Source organism: Mobula birostris, chromosome 13 (assembly GCF_030028105.1).
Source record: "Mobula birostris isolate sMobBir1 chromosome 13, sMobBir1.hap1, whole genome shotgun sequence".
Lineage (NCBI taxonomy): Eukaryota > Metazoa > Chordata > Chondrichthyes > Myliobatiformes > Myliobatidae > Mobula > Mobula birostris.
In genome coordinates, this window is record NC_092382.1 from 14,918,445 (window position 1) to 14,946,278 (window position 27,834).

General features: G+C 44.6%; 1 protein-coding gene and 1 pseudogene across 2 annotated transcripts; one reads left to right on the plus strand and one right to left on the minus strand.

Moving 5' to 3' along the window:
* LOC140207820 (uncharacterized) overlaps window positions 1–27,834 on the minus strand; it is a 433,432-nt pseudogene that overhangs the window by 164,055 nt on the left and 241,543 nt on the right.
* Window positions 4,236–24,649, plus strand: LOC140208446 (uncharacterized). Of its 2 annotated transcripts, none has more exons than XM_072277133.1 (6): window positions 4,236–4,313; window positions 16,876–16,972; window positions 20,333–20,620; window positions 21,197–21,363; window positions 24,277–24,448; window positions 24,555–24,649. In XM_072277133.1, exons 2-6 carry the CDS (start codon window positions 16,963–16,965, stop codon window positions 24,626–24,628), a joined length of 711 nt encoding a protein of 236 aa, XP_072133234.1. In that variant the 5' UTR covers window positions 4,236–4,313; window positions 16,876–16,962; the 3' UTR covers window positions 24,629–24,649. The 2 variants fall into 2 exon arrangements, with proteins under 2 accessions (XP_072133234.1, XP_072133233.1); XM_072277132.1 differs by lacking the exon at window positions 4,236–4,313 and adding an exon at window positions 10,899–11,043.

A 27,834-nucleotide genomic window follows, 5' to 3' on the forward strand; every position in this document is an offset into this window, starting at 1 on the left:
TCGACACGTGTCATGCTATTGGCACGGGTAAATGAAACTTCCACAATATTCTTTGGCACCTCCCCAGGGTAAAAGGTTTCGGTATGGCATAATTTCTCAGTTGTGTCCAGGAAGGATTCACGTCACTATAAGAAGACACTCGGACTAGCGAACAGTCCAAACCGGATCTAATAATAGAAAAGGAAACGGATCAGGTGACAGATCTCTCCGCGGGTCAGCATGTCAGAGCGATAGGGCAGAACTCCCCGACATTTACCTTGCACGGGGATAGGACCAGGAGCATGGAATGTATTTAATTGGGGCTCTGCGAATTATGGGGCTACCTGACAGGAACTTGTGAAGGTAAATTGGGAAATGGTGTACTCCGGGAAATGCGCAGCAGATATATGGTGATTGTTGAAGGAACAATGACATGAGGTTCAGTATAGGCTTGTCTCTTTATGGCAGGGAAAGGATAATAGCGTAATGTAACCCTGGGAGACAAGAAGATTGGAACGATTCAAGAGGAAGAAAGAAAGATACTTAAGATTTAGGAAGAAAGGATCACATAGGGCTATGGCGAGTCACAGTGCAGACAAGAAAGAATTTAACAGTGGACTTAGAAGAGGTAGAAGGGGGGTTGAGAAGGCCTTGGCGAGTTGCACTGTGAAGAGCAGGAGGAGACTGGAGAGAGTGGGGGCAGATCAGAGGAAAACTTGTGTCTGGAGTCCAAGGAGGCAGTGAATCTCCTCACCGAATACATTGATGAATGTGAACACAGCGAAAAAAAGCAGATATGCTCGAACATGCCGACGCTGAAAAAGAGGATGCGCTGGAAACTTGGAAAACATTATGACGGATAATTTCCCCGATATAGCAAAGGATATAGTCCAGGCAATTTTGGACGGCGAGCGAAGTTACTGCTGAGCTTTTGGACAGGATATTTGTGTCTTCGCTGGCCACAGAGGTAAAACTAGACGATTTCAGGTTGGAAAAAGTTATTCATTTGTTGACGTAAGATAACAGCTATACTTCTTGAAATTATAGACCAGGGAGTCTTACATCAGTAGTGGGTAAACTACTGGAGAGGATTATTGAAGAGGAAATTAATGAGAATTTGGAGAAACGTAGTCTGGCTACGGAGAGACAACATGGCATGTTGTCCTTTCTGAGCCAGACAGAATTATTTGAAAAAGTGAAATTAAAACAAACAGAAGAATCAGAACAGTCGATGTGGGTGCATTAATTTTGGTCAGGCGTTTGATCAGTTCCCCATAGTAGACTCATTCAGAAAGTCAGGAGGCGGGTGAACCAGGGAAGCCTGGCTGGTTGGTTCACAATTGGCTTACTCACAGAAGGCAGATGATTAGAGTGAATTCTGACCGGAAGGCAGCGGGCAGCGGTGTTCCACAAGGAGGATCGAAATTTCGGTACACTTTACAACTATACTTGAAATCTGCAGTTACGGTGCTCCGAGAAATAGGGCTGAGGGGAATAACCGATTTAATCTGATCACCCAGCAGCAGCTGGATAATTTATAGAATTATATTATGAAGACTCGCAGTCCTCTTTTATTGTCATTTAGTAATGCATGCATTAAGAAATGATACAATATTTCCTCTGGTGTGATATCACAAAACACCGGACAGACCAAGACGGAAAAAACGAACAAAACCACATCATTATAACGTGTAGTTACAACAGTGCAACAAGACCATAACTTGATGAGGAACAGTCCGCATCTCACGCAGACGGGAGAAGGAACAAAAACTCCCCCTGCCATGCCCGACCACAGTCAACTCTGAGTCTTCAGAAAACTTTGAGCTCCGATCAGCCCTCCGACACCGAGTACCGAGCACCACCTCTGTCCGAACGATTCGACCTCAATCATCTTTATTAGAGGTGTACAAGATAATGAGAGGCATTGACCGTGTGGATATTCAGAGGCTTTTTCCCAGGACTGAAATGGCTAGCACGAGAGGGCACAGTTTTAAGGTGCTTGGAAGCAGGTACAGAGGAGATGTCAGGGGTAAGACTTTTACACAAAGAGTGGTGAGTGCGTGGAATGGGCTGCCGGTGGCGATGGTGGAGCCGGCAACGATAGGGTCTTTGAATGGTCTCCTGGATGACTATATGCAGCAGTAGAAAAATAGAGGGCTATGTGTAAAACCCAGGTAGTTCGAATGTAGGGACATGTTCAGCACAGCTTTGTGGGCCGAAGGGCCTGTATTGTGCTGTATGTTTTCTATGTTTCTATGACCGCACCTTTCCGAGATTTAACAACTTTTCCATTTATTTGTGCTTCTCAAAAATGTGTACAGTACAATTAAACCTCCCCCGGAAGTTCAAAATGAGCAATCCAGGCTGCCTTATATTTCCACACAACTAAAGGGGAGAATCGGTTAATTACCCTTTAATTTAAATTTTGCACTCTTATTTAATTTAATACACACACACACACACACACACACACACACACACACACACATATATACATGTATTAATTTACCTTTTTCGTCTATGATGAATTACATTGTACTGCTGCCGGAAAGATAACACGTTCCAGGACATTGCCGGTGATATTAAACCAGATTCTGACATTGTCAGGGGAGACCCTCCCACCGGTCACGTGATCACACATTACCGCAGATGTGCAGCAGTTGCGGTTGTTACGGGCCTGCGGTTTCGCACTGTGGACTGTTACTTTAAGAGCGCCTGAGTGAGGCGGGACTATGACGTCAATCACAAGCTTTCGCAGTTTGTGCAGATTAAAATAGACAGACAGAGAGATAGATAGAGAGAGAGAGAGAGAGAGAGAAAGAGAGAGAGAGAGAGCACAGCTACTCTCGCAGTCTGAGTAAGAGTTGGAACTAAGAACTGCCGGGGCAGGTTTGCTCCAGATGTGTGTGTCTCACACTTCGTATTATCCACCGGAGTGGATTCAGGAATGATCTGTGGGACCACTCGAAGTTAACCCTTGCCTGGGTATATGATGTGGTAACCACTTGAAGACGACATTCCTGTGACAGGTCACTTTTATGAGATATTTGAGTGGACTTTGGATCGATTCAATGGATAAGATCTTCGACGACGGCTCTTTCGTTTATCTGTGAAATTCGACGTGATCGCCTTCTCTCTACGGTTGTCTGGGATTACAGATATCTCTCTCTCTCACATCATTCACATCGTGGACAACTGAACTTGCATATTTCACCCTCGTAAGACTCTAGCTTTGTTTCCAAGTTTGTTACCTCGGAAGCCACACACATATATATACCTACATAACACTGTTAACTTTTCTTTATCCTTCTTAAGTTAAGATATTATAAGTAGTTACTAATAAAGATAGTGGTTTTAACATCTAAACCAGACTCCATTTGTAATCTATTGCTGCTGGTTCGTAACACCGGTTTGTTTCCCAAGTCCCACCCTCCGCTCTGCTTTACTGAGCCGAGGGAGGGATCGCTGACTGCGGGGTGAAGACATCAAGTTCACATCGGTGCGTATCGAGGCCGGTCCCAAGCGGGGAGGCCTGATGTTGGGCAGTCAGTCCCGTTAACTTCTCCGAATTGGCGGCCTCGCCCCGCTTCCTGGAGCAGAATCTGCCGGCGTCGGTCCGGGTTGTGGGACCTTCACAGCGAACCATCTGAAATGAGCCTCTGCTCAGTCCCTGTTGTCTAGTTCTGACGGGCGGGGGAGGAATGAGGCGGTGATGCCGGGACTATACCCATCTTTCATCTTTCATCTTTCGTCCGTTCAGACAAGGCGGTGGCGTCCAGATCAGTCACCTCCTCCCACTGTGGATGGGCATTTGTTTTTCAGCCCATTTCACAGTTATGACCTGCTGAAGTGCAGCCATTGTTTCCCGATGTATGACCCTATTTACGGGAGATTTGGACCTCTTGCATTCATCTGTGCTGCTCAAAAAATTTTACACTCCCACACACACACATACACACACACACACACACACACACACACACACACACATGTCCTTATTGTGGTACACAGTTTTTCTCTGTTATTATATATTACTTAGTATTGCTGCCGTAAAGACAACACATTTTTATGACACATACCGGTGATATTGAACCTGATTCTAATATTGACATGAGAGACTCACCAATCCCGTTTACCGCGGAGCTGCAGCATCTGCAGGTTTGTGTCCGCTCCCCCACCACCGCTCTCCGCCCACCACAGCGCTGGAGACGCGGAGCTCATACTGCGCATGCTCAGTCTCGATAGTCGGTGGTTTCCTTTCCGTTCAGCGTTGATGCGGATCGTCGGCGGGGAGCCGGGGGAAGATTTACTGTCGGCGGGGGAAGCTCCCATCGGTGAGTATTGAGGCCGGTCCCGAGCGGGGAAGTCTGACGATGGGCAGAGAGTCCCGTTAACTCACACGGACAGGCGGTTTCGGTCCGGGTTGCTGGCCAAAACTTGCCGGGGTCGATCCTGGTTGTGGGACCTTCACACCGAGCCGCCGGAGATGAGCCTCCGCTCAGCCCCTGTTGCTCTAGTCCTGGGAGCGGGATGAGGCGGGATGCTGGAACTACTCCCATCTGTGGAGTTGTACCCGGGGATCTTTATGTCCATCACCCGGCCTGGTAGCGGATCCAAACTTCACCTGCGGCGATGCCTGGGGTCGACAATTGTTTTACATAGTTCCAGTACACGGGAAGCGGCCATTCGGCCTGTCGTGCTTTTGCAGACAGAGAAGATTAATGGCAGTAACTCCACGTTCGAGGCATTTCCCCACGTGTATGAGCAGTTTTATCTTTTCCCCGTTGAGACCAGCAGTGACATCCAGATCTGTGACGGCATCTCTTTCTGTCTGGGCATTTTGTTCTTGATTCCATTCCCCTGTTACGACCTGCCGATATTTCCGGGTATATGACCATATTAATGTGAGAATTAAGCGTATTCCATTTATGTGTGTGTGTGTGTATATATATATTATCTGAATGGGGGCTGATTAGGAAAAGGGGAGGTGCAACGAGACCTGGGTGTCATTATACACCAGTCATTGAAAGTGGGCATGCAGGTACAGCAGGCGGTGAAAAAGGCGAATGGTATGCTGGCATTTATAGCGAGAGAATTTGAGTACAGGAGCAGGGAGGTACTACTGCAGTTGTACAAGGCCTTGGTGAGACCACACCTGGAGTATTGCGTGCAGTTTTGGTTCCCTTAATCTGAGGAAAGGTTTCCTTGTCATAGAGAGAGTACAAAGAAGGTTCACCAGATTGATTCCTGGTATGGCAGGACTTTCATATGATGAAAGACTGGTTCGCCTAGTCTTATAGTCGTTGGAAGTTAGAAGATTGAGGGGGTATCTTATTGAAAGGTATAAAATCCTACAGGGATTAGACAGGCGAGATGCAGGAAGATTGTTCCCGATGTTGGGGAAGTCTAGAACGAGGGGACACAGTTTGAGGATAAAGGGGAAGCCTTTTAGGACCGAGATTAGGAAAAACTTCTTCAAACAGAGAGTGGTGAATCTGTGGAATTCTCTGCCACAGGAAACAGTTGAGGCCAGTTCATTGGCTATATTTAAGGGGGAGTTAGATATGGCCCTTGTGGCTAAAGGGATCAGGGGGTATGGAGGGAAGGTTTCTGAGTTGGATGATCAGCCATGATCGTACTGAATGGCGGTGCAGGCTCGAAGGGCCGAATGGCCTACTCCTGCACTTATTTTCTATGTTTCTATATTTCTATGTGGGTTCCTCAATAGTGTGTACACTTTAGTGAAAACTCTCTACAGATGTTCCAGAGGAAAAACTCGTTCTCTCTGATGTTTCCACACAATTAAAGTGGGGAATCGTTTATTATTGTCATGTACCGAGGTATAGTGAAAACCTGTCTTGTGAACCATCCATAGTAATCAATACATTACAACAGAACATTGAGGTGATGGAAGGTAAAATAATAACTGAATGTAACAAATCATTATGGTTACAGAGAAAGTGCGGTGCAGGTAGACATATGGTCCAAGGTCACATGGAGTTAGATAGTGAGGTCGACAGTCCATCTTATTAAGCTGTGTCCTATCATACTGGGAACATTCAATTTGATATCACAGCAAAATGGAGGCCATCCTTCAGCCCAGTGGTATGTTTCTGTTTTCTTTTAATCTTCCACCGGATGGGTGGGGAGAGGTGAGAATGTCCAGGTTTGTGGAGAACTTTGATTATGTTTCCTGTTTTGCTGAGGCAACGGGGAATATAGAGACAGTTCATGGGGGGTGGGGGCGGCCTGTTTCTATGTTGTGCTCAGCTGTGTCCACAGTTCTCTGATGTTTCAACTTCTCATGGGCAGAGCAGCAGCCGTACGAAGGCGGGAAGTATCCAGATCGGATACTTTCCGTGACTCATTGATAAAGTTTGGTCAGGGGCAAACGGTATATGCCAAATTTCTTATTGTTTGTTCTAGCTGTGTCATTTTAGGATACCTCACTGATCAGTATCAGCAAACTTTCTTCTGACCTATGTCATCGTTGTAAAGTGCTCTCTTTCACCTTTTACTTCATTTAATTTTCCAGGATTCGTTGTTGTTTTATTATTTTTTTATTTTTTTCTGTGTTTTTGTTGTTGTTTTTTTTTCCTTTGTTAATAAGAACTACCAGAGGTCTAATTGAATACAGCACGAGGCAGGGTAAAAGCAGGCATTACAATTTTAGTTTCTCCGTTAAAAAGTGGCCTAGTGTTGATCCTTGACACTATGAAACTCATAACATCTTATATTAAGTTTGTTATTTCGTTTCTCAGTTATTTTTGGTGAGCCACTTCCTCCGTTTCCAGGGCAACGGCCTGTCAGAGCTGCAGCAAGTGTTGCACATTTTGCCGCTCTGTGGTCACCGCCTCTCAGCGTAGAGACAGTGGCCCCAGGAGCAAATGTAACAGAATGACAGTGGGAGGATAGGATGCTGTGAGCATTGACTGTATAGGATATATTACACCAGGGTCAGAATGAACTCAGAACTAGCAAATTGGAGGGGTCAGAGTGGCATTTACACAAATGGTTTAAACATTTTAGTCTGTCCCAAATATTTTGCAAACAGCTACTATCTGTGCATTGAAAATGAACAAAAAATGCTGTTACCGGAAATGTAAAGTAATACAAGAGAGAATGCTGGAAACGCTCAGCAGATCGGCAGCATCTTAGACAGTCCCAGTTCTGAAAGGGTCAATCCACACCATTTCTCCTTTGAGGAATGTAGCTGGATGTACTGAGACCCCAGCATTTTCTGTTTTATAATTTTACATTTTGTTTCTGCTACCCTGAGGGAAACATGGCAGCCAATCGTGTTGGGCAGGATCCCTCACGGCAATAAGATGGTGATCAAATGTGCTCAGTTTAGCTTCTGGAGATATGCTGAAGTGTAGCGGTATCCTCTCTCAAGCTACAGCCTGGTTCACCAGCCTGAGCCCCGACCCCGGCAGAGGGTCTTCAGGTTCCAGTTCCAGCTCAGTTTGTAAATCAAAAGTGGCAGCAGCACCACGGCAAATCGCCGGCATCGAAGCGTCTGTGACTGGGTCATACTATCAGGATGGATTCTCTCAGAACATGGAACTGGCAGTGTATGGATTTCAATCCAGGTTGGCAATTCTACAGCTGGGATTGGAATTTCCTCAGTCTGCAGTGAAGCTGCAGCCTCGGGTGGTTGGACATTGGTTTTGGGGAAATCACCGACTACACCATCCAGCGGGACATCATATCTGTCAAGTATTCTGGAGATGTTAGAGGAGGTAAATATGTAGATAGATGAAGTTGAGCCGTGATTTTGTCTAAATGGACTTTGGTAAAGCCTCAAACAAGATCCCGCACGGCAGCTGATCTGGAAGCTTCGGTCACATGGGATTCACGGGGAGCTAGCGAGGTTGATTCACACTGGGATCAATGACAGGAAGAAGATAATAATACAGTTCCTCTTGTCCTTATCTACCTCCCCTTCAGCCTCTGCAACTTCCACAATATACAGTGAGGTCTTACAACTAAACATATCTTTACCTTCCTCGCTCCCACCCCACCCTCCTCTTTCAACAGGGATCATCCCTCCTCAATTCCCTTGTTCAATCATCCCTCCTCACTAATTTCCCTCCAGTCACTTATCCCTACAAATGGCCTTGGTTCTACACCTACCCGTACACCTTCTCCCTCGCCTTCATGCATAGCCCAAAACAGTCCTTCCAGACGAGGCAACACCTCACCTGCGAATCTGTTGGGGTCGTCTATTGTGTCCCGTGCTCCCGATGGAGCCTGATTTACATTGGTGAGACCCACCGTAAATTGGGAGACCGTTTTGTTGAGCGTCTCTGTATCATCTGCAAGAAGGGGGACTTCGCAGTGGCCAAACATTTTAATTATGATTCCATTCTGACGTCTCGATTTATGGTCTCCTTTCGTGCTGGGATGAGAACACCCCCAGAGTGAAGGGGCAACACCATATATTCCATCTGGGCAGTCTCCAACCCGATTACATGAGTATTGAATTCTCCTTCCAGTAAACACGTCCAACGCCTCACACTCCTCTATGCCCTTCTCTGAACTTTCATTTCTGCTCACCAGCCTATTGCTTTCCCCTGAGTCCCCTCCTTCCCTTTCTCCTATTGACACTGTCCGATTCTCTCTTCTCCAGCCGTTAACTTGTTCTACACTTGACTTCACTGGCACCGTCCAGCTCGCCTCTTTCTCCTCCCTAAAGTTTTATTCAGGTATCTTGTCCATCCCTCCTCAGTAATGAAGGAGACTTTTTGCCAAAAATGTTGACTGTTTACACTTTTCCACAGACACTGCCTGATGTGCTGAGTTCCTGCAGTATTTTGTGTGTGTAGCTTTGAATTTCCAGAATTTGCAGGTTCTCTCGTGTTTAAGTGAGGTATGGACAACATTTTTTTTCAAAAGTGTTGCTCCCTCGGAATTTTTTTGTTGATGATAGACTGCTTGGAGATGAACACAAATATAAGTTCAGACTACTTGTATCACATAGGAATTTGGAGAAACAACAAATGAACTTTTATTGAATATAATGTGTTTAATTGCATGATTTTGCTGATGCTTTGGAATAGCTCAACTAAGTTTAAATTATTTTGTTAATGATTTTCATTTGTACTCAGTGTCTGAGCCTGCTCGCTTTAGTGTGCAACAATAATTCGCCAGCATTGATGAATTCCAGTTGCCCCGGTGTCTTCTCTCCATGACCGCTATCTCCTGGTGAAACCTTTCACCTGCTCATCACTAACAGCAGCGAGATTTACAGGGAAGAAGTCTAAACGGGAATGCAGAAAATGTATCTTTACTGACATGTTGTATTTCATGGTTTTATATGTTTGAAGCATGATTTCAACCAGCTGCATGTAGGTTGGTGCTCTGTAGATGCCGAGAACAAAATTCAACAACTTTCTTGAATGCCTTCCATGTGATTTTCTCCGGTCCCACTAGAAATTCTTCAAGTTGCCTGTCATTGATGACCTGTTTGACTTGTGGACCAACAAAAGTGCTTTCCTTAATCTTGGCATCAGTTATTCCGGGAAACATCTGTCTCAAATATCAAAATCTTTCATAGAAATGTTTGTGCCTGGTGATAGAAAATTCCATCCTTACAATCCTGAACCCTATAATATTTATAAAAGCCTGTCCTTCCGTGCAGCAGCCGCGACGCCTAAGCATGCCTGGACAAGATAGGAAACTTGCCAACTTACATTGTAGGCAACATTTTAATTGACTTAAATTATGAATTGAAATAATAAGCATAAGTGATTTCAAAAAAATGGAGCGTGGTAGGGAAACTTCATGTTGGTTTTCATGATCAGTAGCCCAAAATTCAGAAGATACACCTGAAGGTTGAGGAAGCAAAGCCGTTGTTGTCCAGAGTGATTACCGTAATAATTATTTGGGCTTTGTTGAGATTATATCTGGAATATGCTCCCCATACTAACATGGGTTCTGTAGACCAAAGAACAAACCGCCAGAGGAACTCAATGGGTCGGGCAGCATCTGTGGAGGGAAATCAATTTTCAATATTTTGGGCTGAGACCCTCCCTCTGGACTGAGAGTGGACGGGAAATAGTCAGAGAAAAGAGGTGAGGGGTGGAGATGGGGCAAGACCTGAGGAGTGAGAGGTGGATCCAGCTGAGGAGGGAGGTGGGAAGGTGGAACTAGTGACAGGGGTGCGAAGTAAGTGTTTGGGCCAACATGGGGCTGCAGAAATGGAATTTAAATCCATGGAGGGTTATCGAAGAAGTTAGAGAGTGTTTGTTTTAGAGATTCAGCAGAATGAGTATTGGAGGACGATGAAGTCTCAGTGATCGTCTTCGCATAAAACAGAGGCCGGCAGATGTGTGGAGACCGAAGGGATCGAGGAACTGTGGATCGGACAAAAACTCTTGGCTGAGATGGGAGAACAACCGACATCTTGTTGATGGTTTGAGGGGCTGAATGGCCACCTCCTACTGTTTCTCACTTGATATTTCAGTGTTCCTGTCCAGCGAGGCTCCGGAGGAATGTGAATAGAAATTAGTGCTTACAAGCATAGAAGTGATTTCCATGAAACCTGCACAACTCCTGTTCGGGTGGGAATTGTGTATCGGACCGGGATGGGAATCGAAACCGTAACTCGGAGAACCGGGAGGTGGAGCGATAGGGATGGGGAAGACAAAGAGGGAAAATTTTAAAATGTAGCTGGTGTAAAAAATGAAATAACGTGTAAAACGCAGCGGTGGGTCGGGCTGCGTGTGAGGGGCGAGGAACAGAGTCACCGGTTCAGATGGGAGACCCTCCACCCGTCACGTGATCCCGTTTCTCGCTCCCATTTCAAGCGCAGATCTGCAGCATCTGCGGGGTTTTATTATCGAGGTCCCGCCTCCGCCTCAGCCCCCCGCTGCCGAGGCTCCGCCCCCGCTCTCACAGTCCCCGGATGGGCGGTGCTGTTCTTACCGTTCTCTGTTGAAGCGGATCGTTGGCTGGGAGCCGGTGAACCGATTGCTGTCTGCGGGACAAATTAATCAAGTTCTCATCGGTCAGTGTTGAGGCCGGTCACTAGGTGTGAACGCGACCGACAATTTCCCATCGGTGAGTACTGATGTCGATCCCGGTGGGGTGGGGTGGGGTGGGGGGGGTGCTGATGTTGGGCAGAGCGTCCCGTTAACTTCCTCGAACTGGCGGCCTCGTCCCACTTCCTGGACACAACCTGCCGGGGTCAGTCCGGCTTATGGGACCGTCACACCGAACCGCCTGAGATGAGCCGCCGCTCAGCCCCGGTTGTTCTGGTCCCAGGAGCGGGATGAGGTGGTGAAGCCGAGACTGAACAAATCCATTAAGATGTAGCTGGGGACCTTTACCTCCATCACCCGGCCCGGTCTCGGATCCAAACTTCACCTGGATCGGTGCCTGGGGTCTTTAATTGTTTTACATATGTCCAGCACACTGGAATCGGCCGTTCGGCCTGGTGTGTTCTTGCAGACGCGAGGGTTCAACAGAGTAATCACACCCTCGGGACACTGATCCACGTGTATGAGTAGTTTCATTTATCCCCCGTTCAGACAGGACAGTGAGATCCAGATCTCTAACGTAGGACAGTGAGATCCAGATCTCTAACGTCCTCTCGGGGTACTGGGAAGTTTATTTCCATCTTCTTTCCATTGCAACGACTTGCCGAAATGCAGCCAGTGTTTCCCGATATATGAGCCTATTAATGCGGGAATTAAGTGTTGTTTCATTTATCTGAGTTTCTCGGAATTGTGTACACTCCCTCCAGAAATTCCAAAGGAGCAACCCAGGCCGTCTAATATTTCCACACGATTAAAATGGGGAATCTTTATTTTGTTTTACATGTACAGAGGTAGAGTGAAAATCGTGTCTTCGGTATCATCCACACAGATCAATACATTACAGCAGTACATTGAGGCAAAACAATACCTGAGTGTAACAACTCATTCTGGTTACAGAGGAAGTGCAGTGCAGGTAGATATGTGGTGCAAGGTCAGATCGATTTAGACTGTGAGGTCAGGAGTCCACTCAACACGCTGGGAACATTCAGTTCGCTTATCACAGCAGAACGGACACCATCCCTGAGCCTGGTGGTATGTTTCTGTTTTATTTTATCTTCGCCCCTGTGGAAGGGTGAGAAGTGAGAATGTTCAGGTTGTGGGGATCTTTCATTATGTTGGCTGCTTTACTGAGGCAGCGGGAAGTGTAGACTGAGTCCATGGAGGGGAGGTTGGTTTCTATGGTGTGCTCAGCTGTGTCCACAGTTCTCCGCTACTTCATTCAGTTAAAGAAATAGCAGTAGACAGTAGTTGTATTAAGCTGTGCGGTATCGGGATGGGATACTTTCTCCGGAGCACTGATGAAGCGTGTAGGGTGGAAAACGACATATACCGAACTTCTTAGTCAAGTCAAGTTTATTGTCATTTCGACCATAAGCTACTGGGACAGTACACAGTAAAAAGAAAATAACGTTCCTCCAGGGCTATTGTTTGCTCTGGCTTTGTTATATTGGAATCTGTTATCTAGTAGTGTGTACTATTATTTCAGTGTCTGTGTATTACTGGACGACCATCGGAGAGTGCACTTGATTCCTTCTCCCACCGGGTTCCATCTGCTCATTCCCTGCCCATCTGGTTCAACCTCTATCCAGTCTGAATCCCACCAACTCAATGATATATATCAACCCACTGTTCAATCTCTGTCCAGTCTGTATCCCACCACATCAATGATATCTATCAACCATTTTGTTCAATCTCTGTCCAGCCTGTGTCCCAATGCCACAATGATATATTTCAGCAAACTCTCTTCTAAATTTTGTCTTCATTGCGAAGATTTGTTTTACAAGTTTTCCAGGATTGGGTTTTTGATAGCTGGAGCTACCAGAGGTTTAATTGAACACAGCAGGTGGCAGGGTAAAAGCAGCCATTTCAATTTTAGTTTCACCGTTACAAAATGGCTGCAGTGTTAATCTTTGTCAAAATGAAACTCACAGCATCTGATGTTGAGTTTGTTATTTCCTTTTTCGGTTATTTTCGGTGAGCCACTTCCTCTGTTTCCAGGGTAACAGCCCGTCAGAGCTGCAGCAAGTGCTGCACTTTCTATCGCTCTGTGGTCACCGCTTCTCAACGTAGAGACAGTGGCCTCAGGAGCAAATGTAACAGTGACTGTGGGAGGAAAGGATGCTGTGAGCATTGACTGTATGGAATGTATTGCACCAGGGTCAGAATGAACTGAGAACTAACAAATGGTTTGGGGTGGGGTGGCATTTACTGTTTAGGGTGTTGTTGATATTTTACAATCAGTTACTATCTGTGCATTAAAACGAGGAGGGAGAGAATACTACAGTTGCAGGAAATTCAAAGTAAGGAGGAGAAAATACTGGAAACGCTCAGCAGATCGGCAGCACCTTGGACAGTCTCAGTTCTGAAACTGGGTCTTCCACCATTTGTCCTTTCAGAGATGTAGTCTGATGAACTGAGTTCCCAGCATTTTCTACTTTATAATTTTACATTTTGTTCCTGCTACACTGCAGGAAACATGGCAGCCAGCTGTACTGGGCGAGATCCCACGCAGCAAGAAGATTGAACTGGGATTAGCTGAGACACTGCCGCATATTACCGGCAGCAAAGAGCCCTGGGAGAGTTGGTGCTTGAGATACAATCTTGGGATGGGGGCTCCAGGAATATGGAACTGGTAGTGTTTGGGCTTCGGTCTACGTTGGTGCTTTTGCAGATGTGGCTGGATGTTCCTCCTTCCGCAGTGAAGCAGACGTCTCCAGGGGCTGGATATTGGTAGCGTGAGTCTGTCAGTGTGAGATGTGGAAACACCCAATGTGATATGTGGAAAAGATGTGTGAGGCTCTGGGTGTGGGCTGTGACCCTCTGAGGTTGGATCCTGGAATACCACACATTTTCACCCAGATAAAATGAATCAGGGGATCAGGTTGTCCGGGTTTATGAGATGTTGAGCGAATATTTCTGTTCTGTGCTCAGATGTTTGGTTCTGAGGTTCTGGAGTTCTGAAGCAAAGCAGAGAATGAGTTCCCATTCCATCCCTCGCAGGGAGAGGCTGTGATTAATACGCTGTTTCGTGTTTGCCCCAGTAGAAATAGACCGGGGTTTCAGAATTCAATTCACTTTTGGAAATTCCCCCTCACTGTCAACTGTCTATCTGCCAGTGGGAGTCAAAGGGAAACTCAAGATGCTGAAGATAGAACAGAACGTGGAACAGTACATCACAGGAACAGGCACATCGGCCACAATGGTGTGCCAAACCAGATAAAAAATAAATCAACCCCCCCCAAAAAAAAATAATGACGCCTACGTACACAACGTCCATATCCTCTCAATCTTCCTCACACCCATGTGCCTACCTAAACATCTCTTAATAGCCTCCAATGTGTTGGCTTCCACCACCATAACAGACAATGCATTCCAGGCATCCACACCTCTCTGAGTAGAACAACTTACCCTAACATTTCCTTTGCAACTACTCCCTCACACCTTCATTGCATGTCCTCTGGTATTAGACATTTCTAAACAGTGAAACAATACTCCCCGTCTACTCTATCTATGTCTTTCATAATCTTATAAACCTCCATCCGATCTTCCCTCAGTCCCTACCACTCCATGGAGAACAACCCAAGATTTTCCACTAAAAACTGGATGATGTTTGAATCCATTCTGATGAAAGGTTAGGAAACCGAATTGCTAACTTTTTTCCTCTCCTCACAGCTGTTCCTTACCTGCTGAGCATTTCTAGTGATTCCAGTTTATCTGTATTACATTCACCCTGGAACATTTTGTGAGAGTTGACAGAAGAGTAAAGAAGGCACAGCTTTTCCTAGTACATTATCCTGGTACCAATTGTCCTGTTTTCCCCGGAAATGTATTCAGTACAGCTGTTGATAACAAGGTTCACAAGAATAATCTGAAGAATAAGCATTATGCATGTGGAGCATTTGATGGACCTGGGCCTGTGTTTAGTGGGGTTCAGAGGGATGGTGGTTGGGGTTTGGTGTGGGGGGGGTGGAAGTTAGGGCGGGGGTGATTATTTACACCAACTGAATAACAGCAAGTCTGGATGCAGTGGGAATGGAGAGGGTGTCTTGATTAGACGGAGAGTCTGGGATCTGAGAGTGCTGGCTCAGAATAAAGAAGCTTCACTTTAAAACTGAGGTGAGAGCAATTACTTCAGCCAAATGTTGGTTCATCTGTGGAATTTGATGCCACAGAGGGTGGTGGAGGCTGTCGTTAGGTATATTTATGTTCTGGATTGCTAAATGGGTTGAGTATTATAGCAGGGAAGCAACAATACAGTGTTGGAAAAATAATGCTTCATGATTGATTATGGAGCAGACTAGAATGACTGTATTACCTAATTCTACTATGTATTATGACTTGTATCTTATACCATGACTGAATGATGACTTATCAAAAAGAAGAGAAAATCTGCAGTTTCTGGAAATCCGAGCAATGGATGGCATGTTATCACCATTACACAGACCTGACTGTTACAAGGGCAGGATTGGTGTTTGATGCTCCAGGTTTTAGTTGTTTCATAATACATATGGGCGGGGGGTGGTGAATGGGGGGGAATTCTCTGTACTAATTAGGGATGGTATCACAGCGACATACACAGAGGACATCAATGTGGGTGAAAGTCAGAAACGGGAAGGGGGCTATCATTCTGGGAGTATTCTATAGGCCTCCCCCAAAGCCACAGGGATAATGAGAGCAGATAACTTGGCAGCGTTGGGAAAGGTGCAAAAGCAACAAGGTTGTTATCACTGTTGATCTCAACTTTCCTGATGTTGATTCCACCTCCTTGTTCCAAAATGTGTCAATGAGGCAGAATGTGTTGTGTGTCCAGGAAGGATTCTTGACACAGTATGTGGATGGGCTCACTGGAGGAGTTGCCGTACTGTATCTCGTATGAGGCAATGATGCTGGTCAGGTGACTGATGTCACAATGGGTGGCCCTTTTGAGATAGTAACCACAACACCCCAACTTTTATCATGGTCATGGACAAGGATAGTAGCAGACCCTACGAGACAGTATTTAATTAGTGGATGGATAGTTACAATGGTATTTGGAACAACTTTGGAGTGTAAATTGGGAAAACATTTTCAACGGGAAACACACAATGGAAATGTGAAGGTTGTTTCAAGAACACTTATATGCAGTTCGGGGTAGATTTGTTCCACCCACAGTGAAACAATGTTTATATAAACAAACTGTGATCACAAGAGATGAGAACATTTAAGCAAGAGGGAAAAGGAAGCATTATTTAGGTTTAGGAAGCAACATCCAAGCAAGGCTCCAGAGAATTATAACGTAGCCTGGAAGGAGGTTAAGAAGTGACTTAGAGGTCGAAGGAACTTGAGAAGTCCTTGAGAAGCAGGACGAAGGAAAGCCAAAGGTGTTCTGCATGTGGGAAAAGAAGAGGAGGATGAATAGACTGAGCGTAGGACTACACAGGAGCAAGGGAGGAAATGTGCCTGGAGGATGCGGTGATAGGCGAGGTGCTTAATGAATGCTTTGCTTCAGAGTTACCAATGAGATAGACAGTGATTGTGACGATAGCAGTTGGGATGTGTAGATGGAGTGAAGAGGCCAGGAGTGAAATGGGCCTGACACAGGAAATTGGGACCATCTCTGTGGGCACTGTGGTCAGCATTGTCTCATTGGGCTGAAGGGTCTGTGTCTGTGCTCTGTTGCTCTGTGACTCTATCAGTAAGATTCGCCAGATATCACTGGACAGACATACAGACATGGTGTGGGAGTTGATGTTAACAGGGAATGTTTGTTCCCTAAGCAAACTGCTGCTCTGATACACAGGGTGGTGATACTGTCACATTTTGCAAAGAATCGTACTCTCTCTGACTCACTGTCTGCTTGTTGTATGTAATTCAGGGCATCACCAACAGCTGGAGCTGTCCTGCACCGCGACCAAAGTGTGAACAAGACGACGACAATCGACAATCGTCAGTCAGAATCAGAATGGCTACAGGTATGTTCACTGGGATCTTTATAATTAAACTTCTGCCCTGTAGCTGCACATCGAAGGTTCAATCGTTAGGCATTAATATCGAAATAGTAAAATGGATTCAGCAGTGGCTAGATGGGAGACGCCAGAGAGTAGTGGTGGATAACTGTGTGTCAGATTGGAGGACGGTATGTAGCGGTGTGTCTCAGGGATCTGTAGTGGATCAAGTGTTGTTTGTCATATATATTAATGATCTGGATGATGGGGTGGTAAATTGGATTAGTAAGTATGCAGATGATACTAAGATAGGTGGAGTTGTGGATCATGAAGAAGGTTTTCAAAGCTTGCAGAGAGGTTTAGACCACTTAGAAGAGTGGGCTGAAAGATGGCAGATGGAGTTTAATGCTGATAAATGTGAGGTGCTACATTTTGGTGGGACTAATCAAAATAGGACATACATGGTAAATGGTAGGGCATTGAAGAATGCAGTAGAACAGAGGGATCTAGGAATAATGGTGCATAGTTCCCTGAAGGTGGAATCTCATGTGGATAGGGTGGTGAAGAAAGCTTTTGGTATGCTGGCCTTTATTAATCACAGCATTGAGTATAGGAGTTGGGATGTAATGTTGAAATTGTATAAGGCATTGGTAAGGCCAATTTTGGAGTATTGTGCACAGTTCTGGTCACCGAATTATAGGAAAGATGTTAATAAAAGTTCAGAGAGTATAGAGGAGATTTACTAAAATGTCGCCTGGGTTTCATCTCCTAAGTTACAGAGAAAGGTTGAACAAGTTAGGTCTTTAGCCTTTGGAGCGTAGAAGATTGAGGAGGGACTTGATGGAGGTGTTTACAATTATGAGGGGGATTTATAGAGTTGATGTGGATAGGCTTTTTCCATTGAGAGTGGGGGAGATTCAAACAAGAGGACATGAGTTGAGAGTGAAAGAGCAGAAGTTTAGGGGTAACATGAGGGGGAACTTCTTTATTCAGAGAGTGGTAGCTGTGTGGAACGAGCTTCCAGCAGAAGTGGTTGAGGCAGGTTTAGTGTTGTCGTTTAAAATAAATTGGATAGATATATGGACAGGAAAGGAATGGAGGGTTATGGGCTGAGTGCAGGTTGATGGGACTAGGTGAGAGTAAGAGTTCGGCATGGACTAGAAGGGCCGAGATGGCCTGTTTCCATGCTGTAATTGTTATATGGTTAATAGTTTAGATGAAGAAACTTACACAGGTGCTAACAGGGCAGAGAAAAGTGTCATTGATCCCACTGGTAAAGCAGCTTTGTGTAATCGATCAGTCCAACAGTCCCAGTGCAGGGACCTGACACCAGTAATGGTCGAGTGACTTCGTTCACCAGGCAAAGCTCCACCTGAGTGAAAGGAGCCGGAGACCCTGAATCAGTAGGTTGAGAGTGAAACACAAACAGGAATGTGACGGCGGTGTTGTTTGTTACGTAAAAGTCCAGGCTCAGGGTTTGTTGCACATCGGCCTGTTTAGAGGTGAAAGACATCTCCAACTTTTATTTATAAAATTCAGATGAGGGAAATTTTCCAAACTCTGAGGGAAAGTAGATGAGGGAAATTTTCCAAACTCTGTTTTCTGTAGCCGAGCCGAGAACATTGCCAGCCTTGGAAATGGCTGAGGATCAGGAGACACTTCATTTTAGATAAACTTGTGGTCTGGTTTGGTGTATCACTGTCTGGTATGGAGGGGCTACTGCACAGGACCGAAAGAAGCTGCAGGAAGTTGTAAATCTGGTCAGCTCCATCTTGGGTATGAATCTACAAAGTACCCAGGACATCTTCAGGGAGCAGTGTCTTAGAAAGGCAGCGTCCATTATGCAGGACCTTCAGCACCCAGGGCATGCCATTTTCTCACCGTTACCATCAGAAAGCAGGTACAGAAGCCTGAAGGCACACACTCAGCGATTCAGGAACAGCTTCTTCCCCTCTACCATCCGATTCCTAAATGGACATTAAATCTCTGGACACTACCTTAGATTTTTTTAATATACAGTCTTTCTGTTTTTGCAAGTTTTTAAAAAATCTATTTAATATTCATAATTGGTTTACTTGTTTATTTTTTTTATTCAGTATTATTTTTTTCTCTGCTAGATTATCTATTGCATTGAGCTGCTGCTGCTAAGTTAACAAATTTCACATCACATGCCGGTCATAATAAACCTGATTCTGATTTTGTTTTAATATCCCAATCCATGTCTGGTCTGTGGCCAAATGGTGAAAGTGAGTTCTCAATATTTCCCTCTTGAGATGATCTGCTACCTGAATTTAAATTCCCAGTGCCTCTGATGGGAGACCCGGTATAACCAGTGACCAACTGTCTCTGTCTCCGGTGGGCATTGTGATTGTGCTCAACTCTGTGATTCCAGGTGGAATAAAACAGAGATTACAGCCTGGAAATGAATCCTTTTATTTGTGTTTACAGCCTCCTCTGACTGCATGCAATTTATACTCATCACCCGCCACGTGAAAAAATGCCCCTTCAGTCCCTTTTAAATTTCTGCCCTCGAGTCTCAGACTCCCCTAACCTGGGAAACATATTATGACTATCCACCCTCTCTGCACCCCTGATTACTTTATGTATGTGTGTAAGGTCACCCTTCAAGCTCCCCTGATCCAGGGCAAACTGTCCCAGCCGAAACATATAACACAAAAACCAAGCAGCTCCATTCAGTAACGTACTTGTCAATCTCCTCGACAGTCTTTCCAGCTGAATCACATCCATCCTATAGATCAGCAACCGCAAATGAACGCAAAGCTCTCTCGGTGAGACTTTAAGTTTAGCTACGAGAACTGCACGCCAAGACGCTCCCTTTGCCAATGACTTGTATAGTTGTTACATGACAATCATCCTCCAGGTGACGGGATGGGACCCAGGCATCAAGGCAATGGTCAGTCTGTGACCCAGGGGACAAGACAATGTAAGACAAAGCAAACGGAGAACGTGTGATCTAGAGGATCGGACCATGAGTAATCCAGTGGATTGTTTGTGAGTGACACAGGTGACTGGACAGTTTGTGACCCAGGGAGATTTATGTTTATGAAAGATAATCCCAGTGATAATTCCCCGTATCACCTGATGCTGTTCCATTAATAACCGCTGGTTATCAGTGTGTTCAACTAATGCGTAGTCAGATATCAGCATCACTGTGTCTATCCAGTTCTTTTTCTGGGAGTGGATGTGTCCAGACACCGGCTTATCGGGACGGTCACCTAGCAGGAAGTGTGGTTCACATTCACCAGCACAGTCCCACTCCAAAACTGGTCAGCCGGAGTCTCGGCTCCATTGCAGACACGCATTGTGAATCCTTGTTCGAGTATAAATCACTCTAAACCTGCTATTCCTATTCCTCATTTACTTCAGGTGGGAAATTAAATTGGGTACAGAAAGTACTCCAGAGGTTTTTACTAGGCAACTCATCGAGGGAAGATGATCGGGACACGGGAAGCAAGGTACCAAAGCAGGGTCAGGTTGAGAGCAATGTCCCAATGGAATGCGGTCCGGCCGCAGAGGAAGTGGAGCAAATTCAGCCCAGAGACAGTGACGTCAGAGACACTGAGCAGGACCCTGGAAACGGTACAAGTGAGGCGACTGTCTGTCATCTCGGAAGCTCATTAAACACGGAATTGTCAAGTGTCCAACAAGGAGCAGGTGAGTGAAATATGAGGGTAATGTGTTCGCAGAATGAGGCAGGAAGCGGGTAAATGTGATTCCTTGTTGGAGGGTTGGTCAGAGAGGGGAAATGTGTAGGTGTGGTACATGTGGTGTAGTGGGGCACCCGTTAACCCCACTACAGGAAATGTACCACCTGCTCTGATGATTTCCAGTATGTGTATCGGAGGAAATGCAGCTGTCCAGATAAGAAAGTATTTCCGCGATATGATCTAATGGAAATGTATTCGCCAGGATGGAAAGAGTATCTCTGGGAAGCAACTATCATTGACAGTCCCAACATTTATTGCCCATCTCAAACTAAAATAGGTGAGTGGGTGCGATGGTGAGAGAGACAGGTTTCTAGTAAATGTGATCCTTCTGGTAATGTCATGCCCAGCGCATTGATGGGTCAGTTTTAAGGCCAGTGTTGGAGATTAGGACAAAATCCATGTTTCTAGCTGAAGGCAGGTGAACACTGAGGTTCAAGACATGACTGGTTTGTTGGGTTGGGTGAGAGCGGTGGAGACAAGTGATATTTCAGTTTGTGACTACATTCACTTTTTATATTCGCAGAGCCAAAGTTTACAATCTCCGACCTCCTGGCACAGGGGGAGGAATATCGACTGTACCAGCTGACAAAGTTCTACAGGGACAGACTCAAACAGGCGATTGAAGAAAAGGTTGAAAGACTCGGTTGGGTGTTGACAAAGGAGGGACATTTCAGTAGAGAAGAAAATGAGGTGAGTGTATTTAGTATATTGTCACTGAACTGCTGGTATCAGAGGGAATAGTGATCAGTATTCATCTCCTGCACGTTCTAGGAGTTCCACATAGCAATGGAGACTTTGATCTCTGACTGTCTCCAGCCGATCTGGTTTCAGCTGTTAAGGTGGGCAGCACTGGGAGCTACAGGTTCAGCGTCACCTTTCCCTCTTACACCTGCTGTATTTATCAGTGTGATATACGAGCAGTGGCTGCATATCTGGGCTGTTGAACAGACATTCAGTCTAAAACTAATTTCACGTCTTATCGGGACCGTCGGTCAAATTCACCTCAGCTCTTTAATCCAGGATGAATATTGTCAGATTGTAAACTGGGACAACTGGCTTCACTGCGGTACTTGAGGGAGGGAATCCTGCTAACCACAGCTGGTCTGGTCTCCATCTGAGTTCCCTAACAGAGTAGCTGACTTGTCATATTCATAGAAAAGTACAGTACAGAAACAGGCCCTTTGGCCCATCTATTCCATGCCAGACTACTGAAGCTGCCTATTCCCACTGACCTGCACTGGGCCATGGCACTCTATACCCTTACCATTCATGTATCTATCCAGACTTCTCTTCACCGCTTGTACCACTCGTGCTGCTAGCTCGTTCCACACTCTCACCACCCTCTGAGTGAAGAGTTTCCCCTCATTTACCCTATCTATACACCTTATATTTTTGTGTACCTCTATCAAACCACCCTTCAATCTTCTGCGTTCCAAGGCATAAAGTCCTAACCTGTTCAGTCTTTCCTTGTAGCTCAGGTCCTCCAGTTCCAGCAACATACTTCACAACCTGCTTTACCTCTGTCCTCGAAGTAGGTGATCGGATCTGCACACAGTACTGAAAACTAGGCCTGACCAACGTTTTATACACGTTCAACATCATATCTCACGTCCTGTACTCAATATTTTCATTTATGAAGGCTAGTGTGACAAATACTTTCTGTCCAATCTATCAACCTTTGCTGCCACTTTTAATGATTATGGACCTGTATTCCCAGATCACTTCGCTCTACCGCACTCCTCAGTGCCCTACCAGTCACTGTATAAGACTGACCCTGCTTGGTCCTTCCAAAGTGCAACATGTCGCACTTGTCTGTATTAAATTGCATCCGCCATTTTCAGCCCATTTCTCAGCTGGTTTAGACACCACTGCAAGGTTTGGTAGTCTTCCTCACTCTCCACTCTTGGTGTCATCTGCAAATTTGCTGATCCAGTTAACCACATTTTCATCCAGATCATCGATATAGATGACAAACATCGGATCCAGCACCGATCCCTGTGGCACAGCACATATTACAAATTCCCAGTCAGAGATTCAACAGTCTATAACCACTCTCTGCCTTCTTCCAAAAAGCCATTGTCTAATCCAAATTACCAGTTTACCTTGACTGCTGAGCAACTGCACTTTCTTGCCCACCCTCCTCTGCGGTGCCTTGTCAAATGTCGTGCTAAAGTCCATAGAGACAACACCCACTTCCTTCCATTCATCAACTTTCCCGGTAACTTCCTGGTTCAACATTCAGATTGGTTAGACAGGAACTACCACGCACAAAGCTGATATCGCATGACATCAAAAATCAATAGGTTGTCCTGAAAGGACATATATATCACAAGAACCTTTTAGTAAGCACTTTACATTATTAGCCAGCACCCCTTCATATTTCATATTCTCTCTACTTACGGCTTTTTAGTTGCTTTTTGCTGGTTAGTAAAAGCTTCCCAGTCCTCCAGCTTTCCACTATATTTTGCTATATTCTATACCCTCTCCTTTGCTCTTGTGCTGCATTGACTTCCTCGTCAGCCACGGTTGATCATCCTCCCTCTGGAATAATTCTTCATATTTGGCATTATCTACCTCTACCTGCGCCCTCTGAATCGCTTTCAGAATCTTCATCTATTCCTGCTTTGCTGTTGCCTCTGCTAGTGTCCTCTTCCAATTTATTTTGCCCAGCTCCTCTCTCATGCCTCTGTAATTCCTTCATTCCAGTGTAAAACTGATACATCTAACGTTACCTTCTCCCTCTCAAACTGCAGTGTGAGTTCTGCTATTTTCTGATCACTGCCTCTGAAGGGTTTATTTACCTTAAGCTCCCCAATCAAATCTGGTGCAATACACAACACACATCGAATCCAGATTTGCCTTTCCTATAGTGGGCTCAACCACAGGCTTCTCTCAAAAGCCATCTCATAGGCATTCTATAAATTCCCTCACTTGGGATTCAGCACTGACCTGATTTTCCAAAACTACCTGCATATTGAAATTCCCCATGACTATTTTAACATTGACCTCTTTACATGCCTCTCCTCTCTCCCACTGAAATTTGTAGCCCACATCCTGGTTACTGTTCCATCAGGGTCATTTTTCCCTACGCAGTATCTTAACAGCTACACCGTCCAATCTGCTATCACTTCTTTAGAAGAACTTTTATTTTTTTATGACAACAGAGTCAACCCAACCCTTTCACCCACCTGCCTCTCCTTTCGATTAAATATTTATCCTTGGATGTGAGCACCCAAATATGATCTTCTTTCAGCCACGATTCAGTGATGCCCACCATCCATTTTTTTGTTCTCTCGCTCTCCCCTCCCTTCCGTTCTTGTTGTCACATCTTTTTGATGTAATGTTACACATTGATGGATAAGTAAATTAATCACGTTGAATATACTGCAGGGTGTCAGTAAATCCTTATTCTTTCACAATATTGATTTAGAATTTCCCTCAGTTACTGTTTCTGTGTTAACGACTGAACCCAGAGAGGATCAGGCAGCAGCCCAGTGACTGCATCAATTTTGAAGCTACTGGGGCCATGAACAGATATTTTCCTGCACATTCTCCATGTCTGTCTGTCTGCTCCGCAGTAAATTTATTACTTTCCTTTTCTAGAAAGTCACTGAACTGACAGAGAAGGGAAACCGGACCGAGAGTTCCAGACTCTTCCTCAGTTTGGTGATGGGCAAAGGCTCCCGGGCCCGGAGGGCGATGTGGGAATCCTTTGTGACATGGAGGGCTGAGTTACTGAAGTTGGACAGAATACTGAGGGAAATACAGGAGCTTGGTACGTTAAAAACACGCACTGAACACAAAGGCACATTGAAATAAACATTTTAGTTATTTTAATTATTTTAGCTCTGTTTCCATGGATTCTTTTTATATTTAAACAGGTCCTGATCCACAGGAATACATGAACATCGCCCAAGGGTTATCTGAATTACCCACTCAACTGATAGGTGAGTGATGAAATGCTCAGTTCAAACCACATCTCAAATGTTAGTCTGTGACTTGGCAAAACCTGGGAATCAAAATTCGCCATTAGCCATTCGCTGATCTCTGGATCAGTCCAGGTGAGTTTTCTATCTTCAGACCTTTCATCTTCCAAGCCCCTTTTCCTTTGTAATCGCACAACACACAATTCTGTTCACTGGTGTTCATTACTTTTTGTAATTCCGCTAGTGACTTCCACAGAGTTTGTCTGCCATTTCCTTTTCACCTGTTACTACAACTACAACAACATTTTTCAGCGGTCCGATATCGACCCTCTCCCTTTTTTTTACTCTTTAATATCTGGGAAAGTTTAAAAAAAAATACTTTGGTATCCTTTCTTATATTATTGACCATATGCTTGCATTTGCTGTACATTCATGTATATCTAACATAGTTGCCTTCAACATGACTCAGGTAGTAAATTCCAGGTACCAGAACTCTATGAAAAAAAAACACCCACAATTGCTGTAAATTTCCCACATCTCATCTTAACCAAATGCCCTCTGATATTAGACACCAGTCTTATGTAAAAAAATAACAAACAAAATACAAGCTGTCGACCCAAATCTTATCTCTCAAACTTGTGTACCTCTGTCAGATCTCTATTCTAACTCCAGAGTAAACAAACCAAGTTTATCAAACCTCTACTTGTAGCACATGCCACCGAATCCAGGCAACACCCTGATAAACCTGTTCTGTACCCTCTCCAATCCTTCTAAAAGCTGGACAATCAGAAGTGAATACAATACTCCAGATGCTCCCTAAAACCATAAGACTTAGGAGCAGAATTAAGCCAATCGGCTCAGTGATTTTGCTACGCAAATCCTCTCAACCCCATTATCCCGCCTTCTGTAAATGTTGACGCTCTTCCTAATCAGGAACATATCGACCTGCATTTTAACTATATCCAATGACGTGTCTTCCTCAGCAGTCCATGACAATAATTTCACAGATTCACCGCCCGCCAGCTAAGATGTTTCTCCCAGTGTGGGTCCCTGCCAGCGAGGATAATTCACCACAGTTCCCAAGCATATTAATTTTCTGTATGAGCCTCCCATGTGGGACCTTGTCAAAGACTCTACCAATATACAAGTAGACCTGTGACTAGTGGTGTGCCACAGGGATCAGTGCTGGGTCCATTGTTATTTGTCATCTCTATCAATGATCTGGATGATAATGTCGTAAATTGGATCAGCAAATTTGCTGGCGATACAAATATTGGAGGTGTAGTAGACAGTGAGAAAGGTTTTCAAAGCTTGCAGGGGGACTTGGACCAGCTGGAAAAATGGGCTGAAAAATGGCAGATGGAGTTTAATACAGACAAGTGTGAGGTATTGCACTTTGGAAGGACAAACCAAGATAGAACATACAGGGTTAATGGTAAGGCACTGAGGAGTGCAGTAGAACAGGTATCTGGGAATACAGATACAAAATTCCCTAACAGTGGCGTCACAAGTAGATAGGGTCGTAAGGAGAGCTTTTGGTATATTGGCCTTTATTAATCAAAGTATTGAATATAAGAGCTGGAATCTTATGATGAGGTTGTACAAGGCATTGGTGAGGCCGAATCTCGAGCATTGTGTCCAGTTTTGGTCAACAAATTACAGGAAGGATATTAATAAGGTCGAAAGAGTGCAGAGAAGGTTTACAAGGATGTTGCCGGGCCTTGAGGAACTCAGTTACAAAGAAAGGTTGAATAGGTTAGGACTTTATTCCCTGGAGCATAGAAAAATGAGGGGAGATTTGATAGAGGTATATAAAATTATGATGGGTATAGACAGAGTGAGTGCAAGCAGGCTTTTTCCACCAAGGCAAGGAGAGAACAAAACCAAAGGAGATGGGTTAAGGGTGAGGGGGGAAAAGTTTAAAGGGAACATTAGTGGGGGCTTCTTCACACAGAGTGGTGGGAGTGTGGAATGAGCTGCCAGATGAGGTGGTAAATGCGGGTTCTTTTTTAACATTTAAGAATAAATTGGGCAGATTGCAGACAAGCATGACGTGTTGCACTTTGGAAAGACCAAGCAGGGCCGGTCTTATACAGTTACCAGTAGGGCACTGAGGAGTGCGGTAGAGCAAAGTGATCTGGGAATACAGGTCCATAATCATTAAAAGCTTTGGATGGGATTTGCGTCTTGACAACTTGATTGAGTTCCTGCAGGATGTGACAAAGGTGATGGATGAAGTTACACATGGATGTTGTCTAGAAACCATAGAAACCATAAAAAAAAACTACAGCACAGAAGCAGGTCTTTTGGCCCTTCTTGGCTGTGCTGAACCCCAAACCACCTCAAACATTCTCTCTTTCATACTGCCATGGAGCGGAAGATATAAAGACTGAAGGTGTGTACCACCAGCCTCAGGGACAGCTTCAATACTGCATTTATAAGACTACTGAATGGTCACCTACTATGTTATTATTGGCTCTTAATAATATTAAGACAATTATATAATTGTAGCATCGTGCATCCGGTAACTAATAACAACTCACTTAGATAACCACAATATACTCACAGGGCAGCAGAAAAAATACCGTTCGGTTATGAACAACAGATAACAGATTATGCAATTCTATTTCAAAACCTGTGGAAAGCAGAAATCTTTCAGTGTAATATTGTCTATCAAAAAACATTTGATTCTCTCCCTCACATGGTTAAGAGAAGTTCCAAATAGATATAAAATTCATCCAATACTTGTGAAATTTCTACAACATCTGATGAATCATTGGCATAAAATAATCGTCCTATTAACAACCACAAAGGGACAACCACCATTATCAAAATTGAGGGATTTTCCAGAGCGACTCACTAAGGCCAGTATGGTTCTGTTTGGCTTTAAACCTGCTCATAATTTACTGAAACGGACAAAAATCAGGTATCAAATCAGGTAAAAATACGAATTATATGTTTGCACAGCTATACATTGATGATTTGAAATTACTTGCTCTTGCATCAGCAAAGCTGAAACAAATAATTCAAATAATGGAACTAATTTCCAAAGATATAAGCATGAACTTTAGACTAGAAAAGTACAGAACATGAAACATAAAGAAAGGTGCAATAGAGCCAGTAGAATATCAAACAGAACATCAGGATACAATGCAACAGAATATGAAACATATAGTTAGGATATCAATAAGCAAAGAAAATAGATAATCGTGTGATAAAGGAAAACTTTCCAACA